This window comes from Trachemys scripta, chromosome 2, assembly GCF_013100865.1.
Source record: "Trachemys scripta elegans isolate TJP31775 chromosome 2, CAS_Tse_1.0, whole genome shotgun sequence".
Classification (NCBI taxonomy): Eukaryota; Metazoa; Chordata; order Testudines; family Emydidae; genus Trachemys; species Trachemys scripta.
In genome coordinates, this window is record NC_048299.1 from 26,544,248 (window position 1) to 26,557,763 (window position 13,516).

Genomic DNA, 13,516 nt, shown 5'->3' on the forward strand with positions numbered 1-13,516 from the left:
AGAAGCTAGGAATGGGCACCAGGGGATGGATCACTTGATGATGACCTGTTCTGTTCATTCCCTCTGGAGCACCTGGCATTGACTACTGTCAGAAGACAGGACACTGGGCTAGATGTACCTTTGGTCTGACCCAGTATGGTCATTCTTATGTTCTCCCTACTTTCAGTCCTTGGATGAAATCCTGAGCCCCCTAAAGTGAATGGGAGTTTTGAATGGGGGAGGGGCAAGATTTCATCCTCTATTTTCAGTAAAACAAATTAAACAGGAATGAAATTTTTCTTCCCTGACTTTTTATAAGTAAGGCAATGTGGGTGACCAGTTACAATGATATGTCCAAAGATTTTTACTCACAACTTGGACCTAACACTGAACAATTAGATCACTCCAACAATATTATCTATTTTATAAAATAGTCATATAAACATGTAATAATTTAAGCATTATTTTCCACCAAGGCACAATGGAAAGTTGAGTTTACTAGAAATTTCAACCAATTTGGAATAGATTTATTTTTAAAAACATTCAGCATTTAAAGGCCATTGTGAAACACCATAAGTCAGCAGAGAACTAGTGTTGGCTGCAGAGTGACCCTGACCAAAAAAAAAAAAGAAAAAGAAATCTTCAGTCCCTTTTGCCATCTCATAGAAAAACCAAAAAGGATTCCACATCTCAGCCCCCATTATAATGAACAGTTTGGTCCTGTTCAGAACATTAATCAGTTAGCATTCAGGATGCAAAGTCAATTCTGATACATAATCCACTAATACATCAGATATTTTGTATAATGCTTGAAGTAGAAGTAACAAGGAGCCATCTAACAGATATTTGTAACTTCATCCAGGTGTTTAAAATATTTATATTATAATATTGAGGAGCTTGCTTAAGTTATATAAAGTTTATACTAAAACCTTCTCCGAGGTATTTTTCATATTGCACCATCAGTTTAAAAACAGTTTAAACATGCCAGATATTTAAATGAACAACAAATGCTACAAAGGGTAAACAACATGGTTCTATTAAAAACTGTCTTCAACCATGGCACTCAGTGACAGAAATACAATATTTTCTTGGCAAAGCAACTAAGAAAAATTGGCCATAAATTAATAGTCTAGTATTCTAATACATTTGTGTAATCATAACATACTTTATATAAACTCTTTCCTGAGATACTTTGGGTAGTTTAATTTTGTTGTATTACTGGATGCATTATCTTTGATAATTCACTTTAAAACACCTGTACAATATTTTTGTGTGTAGGTCACTATCAATAACACGTAAAAAGTAGTAAATGCAAATATATGGCAATGGAACAGCTCTTATAAATGTTGCACTTTTAACCATGTTACACACACTTTAACATTTGTCTCCTTTGGAAAAAAAATGAAGTTACATCTAAGAATCTACAAAATGCAAAAAAGTATTTCAGGAATGTTAGGGGTTGCAGTATAAGATAAATGACACAAAGAAAAAGTCGTAATTCTTATTGGCTAGGTATTGTCTTCAAAAGCAACTGGACATGTTGTAATCAGTTCACAGCATAATAAATATTTCTACTAATCTGTTTTGGAAGAACAAATGTCTTTTAGGGTTTCAAGCTCCTCTATAAGTTTCTTGTTCTGAACTTCTAGCACTGCAACACGACTCTCCAGACATTTTATGTATTCTTTCTTCCGACGTCGACATTCTTTAGCAGCTTCCCTGCAAAAAGCAGAAGTAAAGAGTGCAAACAAAAACGCCATTTGCAGCTATTAAAAAATGCAGATTGAAGAAAGCTCAGTATAGTATGGGGACCATGACAGCATTCCAAATTTTGGAACAATTTCCCAAATCAGTCTGAAAACACTAAGCAAAATTGGGTTCACAAGGGTCACAAGTGTCCCTTCCTCAAATTCACATGGCAATCTTGATTAAAGTTCATAGTAAACAAGGTCCAAGTCAAAGACAGTTATTCTGCTTTATGGCAATAAAGATCTTTGAGGGCCTTGAGTTCCTCAATCAGTGTCTTGTTTTGGTTTTCAAGCACAGCCACACGATTTTCAAGACATTTGACATACTCCTTCTTCTTTCTGCGACATTCTCGAGCAGCTTCCCTAGAACCAACACAAGGCAAATAACTACAGGAACAGCCACAACACGGCAAAGACTGGATAAGTGAAATTACCTGAAATCCCTACAATTCCACAATAAATCAATCATGTGTCAGACAAAAAGAAAGCTAAGCAATAATTGTAGACAACTGCACCATTAAACAGCAACTTAAGACAACAGGAACAGCTTGTTAATTAATATAGTTTGCTCAGCTTCTACAGTATGATGAATGAACTTTTACTCACATGAACTGAGACACACACAGTGGGGACAATAATCAGATGTTAATGAACTGCCTTCAACTGCACTGTTATGATTAAATTACTGCCTTCATTTCTGGAAATAGCATTTTTTTGTTCCCATCACATCCCATTTTGATGTGCTTATGAAGGCATTTAGGGTATCATATTCTGCAATCAAAAAGTTTAACTCCAAAAATGTTACAGAATTACCTTTCAGAACATTTAATGTAGCAGCACCAGATTAAACGCTAAGTATCAATTTAATGTAACCTTGACCTTACTTTTGCAAAACTATGGGTTAGGGTTAGTTATAGTTCAGTATGGTTATAATTGTTTTCTTTAAAAATGTTCACTTGTACTCATACAATCCTGATTCTTCTTTTTATGCAAAGACAACCACCCATTTCACAAATCTATTCAGAATTCTGTTACATAAAAGTTAAGCAGTTTGGGAAGGATTTTCAAAAGCACTTAAGTGAGTTACCACCTAACTTCGTTAGGTATTTAAGCACTTCTGAGAATCCCACCCCTTAATATTTTCAGGGATGATGTTATAAATTGTCATCATATATTAAGAAAAATGCTTTCCTGTATGCTCTGAAGAAAGGGGTGTGAAACTAGTTCAAAAACTGAAGAGAAAAGAATTAAAAAGAAAAGGAAGCAGTATGAAAACACAACAATCCTTATGAGTGATTTAAAATGAAGACAGGCAAGAGAGCAACACAATATCATGAATGCAATGAGAAAGGATGCAGCGATTCAGTAATTTAGAGCTCTACATAGGAGTCTATTTCTTCCTGCTAAGTGCATGCCTTCCACTGAGGTTAGCAGCAGGTATGCACATGCATAGATGAGAAAACAACACCATTATAAAAGTCAAAGTAATGCATGAAGAAAGCAAGGTAGTTTCGCTTATTCTGCACACCAAAGTACATCCCAAGAAATTAAAAAACATATCCAAAAGTGACCCAGTGCACCAACTGTCACACATAAAGCTACCGAAGTTATACTATGACAGTTTTATTTATTTTTCAAAAACATCTTCCTCCCAGCATATCATGTAACAGTCTGCAACAATCATTTCAGAATACAATAAAAGTTTCTTTTACAGTACACACTGGATAGATACTTCATTACACACCCACCAAATTTAAATGTAGTTCATATTTAAAAAAATACAAACCACAAAAGAGATAATGTAATTTGTATTACAGAGAAAATAACTGATTTTAATCACACAAATATTTTTCATCCTGCAGGATTTATATATTTGATGTATATTTGGCATAAAGGTTTTGAAAATAATGCAGATATCTGAGTTTCAGACAGCAATAATTTTATGCTTCCTTCCAAAGGCACAAGCAGACAGCAACTGTAACCCACATGCTTTATACTTATGGTTGCAAACCCTCCAAGATTGTCCTGGAGCCTCTAGGAATTAAAGATTAATCTTTAACTAAAGATTATGTCATGTGAGGAAACCCCCAGGAATACATCCAACCTAAATTGGCAACCCTATTTATACTGCATCATCTGACCTTGTTTGTCCCAAAGAAGGAGAGAGAGAAGCAGTGGAGGGGAGATATAGATTTTAGTTAGGCTTGGTCTACACTACCCCCCCCAATTCGAACTAAGGTACGCAACTTCAGCTACGTGAATAACGTAGCTGAAGTCGAAGTACCTTAGTTCGAACTTACCTTGGTCCACACGCGGCAGGCAGGCTCCCCCGTCGACTCCGCGGTACTCCTCTCGCCGAGCTGGAGTACCGCAGTCGACGGCAAGCACTTCCGGGTTCGACTTATCGCGTCCAGACTAGACGCGATAAGTCGAACCCAGAACTTCGATTTCCAGCCGTCGAACTAGCTGGTAAGTGTAGCCAAGGCCTTAGAATACTGTCTCCCCATATGTACAGAGTGCAGTGCAGGGCAACTTAGTTAGAAGGATCCAGAAATAGGGTGTGGCAGTTACTTAGACATGCTCATTAGCTTTTTCTGAAGTTGTATAGGAAGTTTTCATTGTGGGCAATCTGTGGGGCCTGACGGGTCACCACTCTCTGAGAGCTGAGCCAATGAAAGTGCACTGGGGAAGAACAGAACTGAGAGATGTATCTGCTAGAGGGCTGGGTCCCAATACCTGTACCACTTTGGATACAGGCTACAGATTTCTTTTTCACTAGCAACTTAGGAGATCTATTCCAAGGGCTGAATGCTTCTAGCCGTGGAGATTTCCAGACTGCCTGTCTGCTGACAGGGTTCTGAAGTATTTGAAAGGACTGAGATGCAGCCATTCTTCCCAGGCTCTGAAGAGTCCAGGTGACACACATTACATATTATGACTACACTATATAAAAAAAAACAACAGTTACTCGCCTTCTTGTAACTGTTGTTCTTCTAGATGTGTTGTTCACATCCATTCCAATCAGGTGTGCGCGTGCCCCGTGCACAGTTGCCAGAAATTTCCCCCCCCAGCAGTTCCCGTTGGGATCAGCTGTGGAGCCCCCTGAAGTGGTGCCTTCATGGCGCTCAGTATATGACCCTGCCGACCCAGCCCCTCCTCAGTTCCTTCTTGCCGGCTCCTCTGACAGAGTAGTGGATATTGGAATGGACGTGAACAATACATCTCGAAGAACAGTTGCAAGAAGGTACGTAACCGTTTTTCCTTCTTTGAGTGCTTGTTCACGTAGATTCCAATCAGGTGACTCCCAAGCTCTACCCCGGTGGTGGGGCTGGAGTCAAGGAATCGCTAATGGGAGCACCGCTCTGCCAAAAGCTGTATCATCTCTAGTGTGCTGTGTAATGGCATAGTAAGAGGTGAACATATGCACTGAGGACCAAGTAGCTGCCTTGCAGATTTCCTGTAATGGGATCTGGGCCAGAAACACAGCTGACAAGGCCTGTGCCCTGGAGGAATGAGCCTTAAGAGGTAGGTCTGGAACCTTGGCCAGCTCATAATATGTGTGGATACAGGCCGTGATCCAGGAAGATAATCTTTGAGAGGAGACTGGGAGTCCTTTCATGAGGTCTGCCACTGCCACGAAAAGCTGGTTCGACTCCTGAGTGACTTTATGTGTTCAATGTAGAATGCTAATGCCTGCCAAACATCCAATGAGTGCAGCCTTTGCTCTTGGGTACTGTTGTGTGCTTTGGGATAGAAGACAGGTAGAAAAATGTCTTGGCTAGTATGGAATTGTGACACTACCTTAGGGAGAAAGGCTGGGTGAGGTCTGCGTTGTACCTTGTCCTTGTCGAAGACCATGTAGGGTGGGTCGGAGGTAAGGGCCTTTAACTCTGACACCCTCCTGGCTGACTTGATAGTGACTAGGAAGGCTACCTTCCATAACAGGTAGAGAAGGGAGCAAGTCGCCAATGGTTCGAATGGGGGTCCCATTAATCTGGAGAGGACCGGGTTAAGGTCCCATGCCAGAAGAGGCTGTCTAACCCAAGGATATAGCCTTTCCAAGCCCTTAAGAAAACATCCTACCATATGGTTAGTGAATATGGAGCGTCCAGATGTGCCCAGATGGAAGGCCGAGATAGCAGCAAGCTGTACCTTGATGGATGATGCTGCCAGGCCTTGTTGGTTGAGGTGCAGAAGGTAGTCCAGGATGAGTAGTATAGATGCCTGAAGTGTAGGAGTGTGATGTTGGGCACACCAGCAAGTGAACCTTTTCCACTTGGCCAGATAAGTGGCCCTGGTGGATGGTTTTCTGCTGCTGAGCAGGACCTTTCTTACTGGTTCTGAGCACAGGAGCTCCACTGGAGTTAGCCATGAAACTTCCAAGCAATGAGATGGAGAGACTGGAGGTCCAGGTGGTGAAGGCGACCATGGTCCTGCGTGATCAGATCAGGGTAGAGTGGTAACACGATGGGAGTGTCCACTGACAGCTCCAGAAGTGTGGTGTACCAACGCTGTGGCCAGCAGAATTACTACAGCTCTGTCTGCGGATTTTCAGCAGTACTCTGTGCACGAGTGGGAATGGTGGAAAGGCATATATGAGACCATCTCCCCAGGGGAGCAGGAACACATTTGAGATCAAACCCGGGCTGTGTTTCTGAAAGGAGAAGAACATTGGGCACCTCCTGTTGCTCCGGGTGGCAAACAGATCAACCTGGGGAAACCCCCACTTTTGGAAGCTGGAATATATGACATCCAGATGGATGGCCCACTCATGATTGTGAAACGATCCGCTGAGGTGGTCCGCTAGTTTGTTCTGCACACCTGGGATATAGAACATCTCCAGGTGAATGAAGTGGGCTACGCAGAACTCCCATAGTTGAAGGGCCTCCCAACATGGGGGGGAAGAGCGGGCTCCACCTTGCTTGTTGATGTAAAATATGGCCGTGGTCTTGTCCATCATTACCTGCACACTCTGGCCTTGGAGCCAGGATAGGAAGGTTTGGCAGGATAGCCGTACTGCTCTGAGCTCTCTGATATTGATATGCAGGGAGAGCTCATCCTGCAGCCATAATCCTTGTGTCTGGAGTTCTCCCAGATGCACCCCCCAACCCAGAGCTGATGCATCTGTTACTAGGGCCAAGGAGGGCTGGGGGCTGTTGAAAGGGACTCCCTTGCAGACTGTGCGAGGGTCGAACCAACATTGGAGGGACTCGAGTACCTGGTCTGGTACCGTGACCACAGATTCCAGGCTGTCACGCCGCAGGCAGTATACAGACATGAGCCACGCTTGAAGTGGTCTGAGCCTCAGTCTAGCATGCCAAACCACATAAATGCAGGCTGCTATGTGGCTGAGGAGACTCAGACATCCCCTCACGGTAGTGGTCAGGTACCACCTGAGGCTTTGGATAATGTCTGTCATGGTCTGAAATCAGGTCTCTGGCAGGAGTGCTCTTGCCTGTACCGAGTCCAACACCGCACCAATGAATTCTATTATTTGAGTCGGTGACAAGGTTGATTTGTTCACGTTGAACAGGATACCCAGCCTCTCAAAAGTTGCTGTGACTAGTCGGACTTGAGACTCCACCTGCTCCCCGGTGTCCCCTCTGAGTAGCCAGTCGTCAAGGTAAGGATATACCTGTACCTGCCTCCTGCAGAGGAAGGCTGCTACAAATGACATACACTTACTTGGTGAACACTCGTGGGGCTGTTGACAGACCGAAGGGGAGGACCATGAACTGATAGTGTTTGTGGCTGGCTACAAACTGCAGAAATCGTCTGTGTGTGGGCCGAATAGCTACGTGAAAGTATGCGTCTTTCATGTTGAGGGCAGTGTACCAGTCTCCCAGATCCAGGGAAGGAATAATAGTGCTCAGGGAGACCAAGGGTAACTTCAACTTCACCATGAACCTGTTGAGGCCGTGCAGGTCTAGATTGGTCTGAGACCCCCCCTTTGCATTGGGGATTAGGAAATAGTGCAAGTAGAGCCCCTTGCCCCTTAGCTCCTGAGGAACCTCCTACACTGCTCCTATGGCAAGGAGCAATTGCACCTCCTGGATAAGGAGCTGCTTGTGAGAAGGGTCCCTGAAGGACGGGGAAGCGGGGTGGGAGGGAGAGGAGGAGAAGAATTGGAGAGAATATTCTACTTCTACTGTGCGGAGAATCCAGTGGTCCAATGTTATTTGGGACCATGCACAGTAGAAGTGGGTAGACGATTCCAAAAGCAGGGTTGAGGATCCAATATACGGTCTGACATGTCTTCCCCAGGCACACTTTCAAAAGGCCTGCTTGGAGGCCGAGAAGGTGCATGCTTGGCCCTGTGATGATGAGGGCTGGGACGGCTTATGCCTGCTATTCCTACTTTGCCTTCTAGAAAAGTCTTGCCTAGGGCGAGGTTGGTAAGGATGTTGAGGGGGTTGAGGTTTAAAGTGTTTTCGCTGAATAGCGGGGGTATGCATCCCTAATGACTTCATCATCGCCCTCGAATCCTTTAGGTCTGGAGTCTGTTTGCTTTGTGAATAATCCTGTCCCATCAAAAGGCAGGTCCTGCAGAGTCTGTTGGACCTCAGGGGGTAGGCCTGAAACTTGAAGCCATGAGGTCCTCCTCATGTCTATGCCAGAGGACAAGGTACGCGCCACCGAGTCAATAGCGTCCTGTGAGGCCTGTAAAGAGATCTGTGCCACTGTCTTGCCCTCCTCCACAATGGCCCCAAACTCGCCTCTGGACTCCAATGGTATTAGCTCCTTAAATCTGAGCATGGAGTTCCATGAGTTAAAATTATATCTACTCAGGACCGACAGTGGATTAGCAATCCTGAGCTGTAGGCCACCCATGGAGTAGACCTTTCTACCAAAAAGGTCAAGTATTTTTACAGTCCTTGGACTTAGGCGGGGTCCCTGTTGCCCCTGCCTTTCACGTTCATTAACCACAGACATCACCCAGGAGCAGGGCTGTGGGTGGGAGTACAGATACTCGTAACCCTGTAAGGGAATGAAGTATTTGCATTCTACTCCCTTGGCCATTGGGGGGATGGAGGCCGGCATCTGCCACACAGTTTTGGTGTTGTTTTGAATGGTCCTAATGAGTGGAAGCGCTACTCATGATGGACCTTCTGCAGCCAAATGTCCACCATTGGGTCCTCCTGTTCCATCACTGGGTCCTCCTGTTCCACCACCTCCTCGGCTTGCAAGCCCATGTTGCGCACCACCCTGCGGAGTAAGTCCTGATGGGCGCGACTATCTATGAGTGGTGGTCCTGAGACCGAAGTTCCTGCTACCTTCTCATCCGGGGAAGAGGATGAGGATGCAGGCGGGAGAACCAGGTCATCCCAGGCCTTTTGGTCCAGGGAGACCTGCTGATCGACCTGCTGTTCTGGGTCGATGATCCCGTTCCACCATAGGGGCAGGGGTCTGTGTCGGTGAAGGTGCTGTAACCAGAATCTCTTCAGCACCCTGGGTGCGGGGTGGCTGGGCAAGGCCGTTGGCAGCTTGCGCTCGGATGCCACCAACTGGGAGCCCTTGGACAAGGTACCCTACGACTGGTGATATGCCCAGGCGGTCCAAAAAGGCCATTGTGCCGGTCCTTGCAATTGGGGGGCCATGGCATTGTACCCACATCAGGCCGCCGATGTGTCACACGGTGCCGGCTCCAGTGTGAGTAGCTAGACCCCGTGTCAGATTCTGAGGACGGGGACCAGGATCTAGAGGGCCATGGCGGTGCCAATCGGAGCTGGCCAGGTGAATGGTGCCATGTGGAAGGGGAGCGGTGCCGAGACTTCGATCTGTATCGAGGGGATCGGTGACGCAGTGATGATCAGTGCTGGGAGTGGGACCTCTGACGATCCAGGGACCAGGGCTGGGACTCTGAGTGGCGCCCCCTTTCCAGTGCTGGGGATCGTTGACCTGGCGATGCGGGCAGGCGCACCATTGTTGGCTTGCCATGAGATGGTAGTGCCCTCGGCAGTGCTGGGGGCTTGTTGCGGAGAGTTGGAAACCGCGGTGCTGTCATGGCAATGAAGTCCCGCGCGGCCTTGAAGATGTCCGGAGTGGATGGCAGGCCCACCTCCTCCACCATGTGGATTGGGGAGTCCAATGGTCCCAGGCTCAATGGTACTCCTTGCATGTCTGAAGTTCCTGGAGCTGACTCCAAGGATCTTGGGGCCGGGTGTTCCTTTCTGGGACACGCCCCATTGGCCAAGACCACAGGGGAGAGTCTCACAGGAGATCCATCTCTACCCTGCTTGGTGCGCTTCTTCTGAAGTACTGGAGAATGGGACCGGTGCCGGGCGGTTCCCACAGTCTTAGGCATGGGGGATCGGCACGATGCCACAAGTCTCTGTGCTTGGAGATCTTCTGCAGTGCCGTTTCTGGTACTGATGCCAGAACACTCCGCACTGAGGAGCTTGGTGTCGGTGTCACGGAGTGTGGGGGGGACACAAGGCCCTGCACCCCCAGCTTCCTGCTATTCACCATGACTCTCAGCTAGCCAGTAAAGCAGAAGGTTTATTTAGACGACAGGAACACAGTCCAAGACAGGTCTTGCAGGCACAGACAACAGGATCCCCCCAGTTAGGTCCATCTTGAGGTCCCAGGGCACCACAGCCCCCTTGGGAGGTCAGAGCCCCGTCTGCCTCCCAGCCATTCCACCAGCCAGCTCTGAACCTCTCTCCCCAGCGTCCCCTCCCACAGCTTTTGTCCAGTTTCCCGGGCAACGGTGTCACCTGGCCTCTAACCCCTTCCTGGGTTCTCACGTTACATGCTCAGGTATTCTCCCTCACGGCTAGTCTCTCATCCCCCCATGCAGACCATCCTAGCCACACTCCCCTGTCTTCCCAGCCAGCACTCCCCACTCAGCATTCAAAGACCACATTAAGAACAGTCCCAGTTCATCACAGTCGGGTCCTGCTGTGCCGAGGAAAGGCTGCAGTTTAAGAGCCGCCTCCATGAGGAGCTGTTTCAACCTGAAATCCCACTCCTTTTTGGTCCTGGGTCGAAAACCCTTGCAAATCGTGCACCTATCAGCTTGGTGAGCCTCAACCAGACACTTTAAACAAGCATCGTGGAGGTCGCCCGTTGGCATGGGCTTATTGCAGGACTTGCAGGGCTTGAACCCTGGGGATCAAGGCATGCCCCGAGGTCCCCAAGGGGAAAGGTCGGGGTGGAGGGGAAACTCCCCATTTCTAACAGAACTACTATTAACTAATAAAACTAGAGCAACTATAAACTACTAAGGCCTGGTCTACACTAGGCGTTTATGTCGAAGTTAGCGCCGTTACATCGAATTAACCCTGCACCCGTCCACACCGCGAAGGTATTTAGTTCGACATAGAGGTCTCTTTAATTCGACTTCTGTACTCCTCCCCGACGAGGGGAGTAGCGCTAAATTCGACATGGCCATGTCGAATTAGGCTAGGTGTGGATGGAAATCGACGCTAATAGCTCCAGGAGCTATCCCACAGTGCACCACTCTGTTGACGCTCTGGACAGCAGTAAGAGCTCGGATGTTCTGAACTGCCACACAGGAAAAGCCCCGGGAAAATTTGAATTTGAATTCCTTTTCCTGTCTGGCCAGTTTGAATCTCATTTCCTGTCTGGACATCGTGGCGAGCTCAGCAGCACTGGCAACGATGCAGAGCTCTCCAGCACTGATGGCAGTGCAATCTCAGAATAGAAAGAGGGCCCCAGCATGGACTGATCGGGAAGTCTTGGATCTCATCGCTGTGTGGGGCGATGAGTCCGTGCTTTCCGAGCTGCGATCCAAAAGACGGAATGCAAAGATCTATGAGAAGATCTCTAAAGACATGGCAGAGAGAGGATACAGCCGGGATGTAACGCAGTGCCGCGTGAAAATCAAGGAGCTGAGGCAAGGCTACCAGAAGACCAAAGAGGCAAACGGACGCTCCGGATCCCATCCCCAGACATCCCGTTTCTACGAGGCACTGCATTCCATCCTCGGTGCGGCCGCCACCACTACCCCACCACTGACTGTGGACTCTGAGGATGGGATAGTGTCCACGGCCGGATCCTCGGACATGTTAGCGGACGGGGAAGATGAGGAAGGAGATGAGGAGGACGAGGCAGTCGACAGCGCTCACAACGCTGATTTCCCCGACAGCCAGGATCTCTTCATCACCCTTACAGAGATCCCCTACCAACCCTCCCCAGCCGTTACCCCGGACACAGAATCTGGTGAAGGATCATCCAGTAAGTGTTGTAAACATCTAAACATTTATTTGTAACAGAACATGATTATTAACAATTTAAAAAATGGGTTTCTCATGATTAGTTTGATTAACTTAACGGTTCAGTCATGGGCAGTGCAACTATTTGAAAAAAATCTAGCAATGTCCGGTTTTGCATGATTGTCCTGCCCAAGCCGCTCTACTGTTTAGTCCCTGCTACTGCAGCTACAGTAAGATGCGGTCTATATGTCCGGGGATGGAGCAGAAATCCTCCTGGGACATCTCAAGGAAGCTCTCCTGCAGGTAATTTGAAATCCGCTGCATTAGGTTCTTGGGGAGAGCGGCCTTATTGGGTCCTCCGTAGTAGGACACGTTGCCGCGCCACGAGACTAGCAAGTACTCCGGAATCATTGCTTGGCACAGCATGGCGGCATACGGCCCTGGTCTTTGAAGGCTTTCCCGGAGCATTCTCTGTCTGTCGCTCTCAGAGATCCTCATGAGGGTGATGTCGCTCATGATGACCTGCTTTGAATGAGGTAGGGGAATGTTAGTGTTGGGACTGCTTTACCGTTCCTTTACAGAACTGTAACCGCTGGTTTGCAGCCACGCGGTGGAGGCGGGAGAGGGTCAGCCGAAAGGGATCGTTCCCGGGGACAGCCGCGAGGGTGTGGGACAGGAGCAGACTTCCTGCTTGCCGGATTGCTGGCAGCAGGGACCGACATTGATTTCAATGTGAAATGAGGCCATTGCTAATATTAAAGTTTTAAGCTGCCACGAATCTACGGCTTACCATGTCTGCGTGAAAGAGCAATTCCGTTGTCCTGACAGGGTTCTCAAAAGTGCTCTGCAAAACCCCAGACACTGAATGCGAAGGCCGAGAATTCGACCTTGTGCTGAGTGCGCATGTGATAGGTGCTGTGCATGGTCCTGTTCACAGAGAAAGACTATGTTTTTTGTTCACAACTACATTTATCTTTCTGAGGAATTCACTCCCTTTTTCCCATTCCCACAGCCCCATCTGCGACTGTCTCACAACCTAGCCTGTCATCACACTCCCAGAGGCTAGGGAGGATTAGGCATAAGAAGAAGAGGACACGGGAGGACATGTTCTCAGAGCTTATAGCCTGCTCCCGAGCCCAGGCAGCACAGCAGACCCAGTGGCGGGAGAACTTGTCCCAAATGCACCAAGCCAACATGGATCGGGAGGAGAGGTGGCGTCAGGAAGACCAGCAGGCGACTCAAACCCTGCTTGGACTACTGAGGGAGCAAACGGACACGCTCCGGCGCCTTGTGGATGTTCTGCAGGAACGGAGGCAGGAGGACAGAGCCCCGCTGCAGTCCATCTCTAACCGCCCTCCCCCGCCACCAAGTCCCATACTCCCTTCACCCAAAGTGCACAGAAGGAGAGGCGGCAGAGTCCCTGCTAACTCTCACTCCACCCCTGCAGAGAGCTCGAGCAGCAGAAGGCTCTCATTCCCCAAAGTTTGACAAGTTCTTTCCTTCCCGCCTGACACAAGCCCCCGTCCAAGTTTCACTTCCCAGTCCCATGTGTAGTTGATAATAAAAAATATGTTTCTGTTAACTACTGTTTCCATCATGTTCTTTTGGAGG

At 47.6% G+C, this 13,516-nt stretch overlaps 1 protein-coding gene across 13 annotated transcripts in view; it reads right to left on the reverse strand.

The window, feature by feature from the left end:
- Positions 1-484: 484 nt before the first annotated feature.
- Positions 485-13,516, reverse strand: part of CREM (cAMP responsive element modulator) — a 90,546-nt gene continuing 77,514 nt past the window's right edge. For 11 of the 13 annotated variants that reach the window (XM_034760084.1, XM_034760074.1, XM_034760075.1 and 8 more), the window contains one exon: positions 1,556-2,090. In XM_034760084.1, coding sequence (XP_034615975.1) covers positions 1,946-2,090 — 145 coding nt within the window. In that variant the 3' untranslated portion in view covers positions 1,556-1,945. Of the gene's footprint in view, positions 2,091-13,516 lie in introns of all 13 variants that reach the window. The other 2 variants (XM_034760085.1, XM_034760073.1) reach the window with 1 other exon arrangement.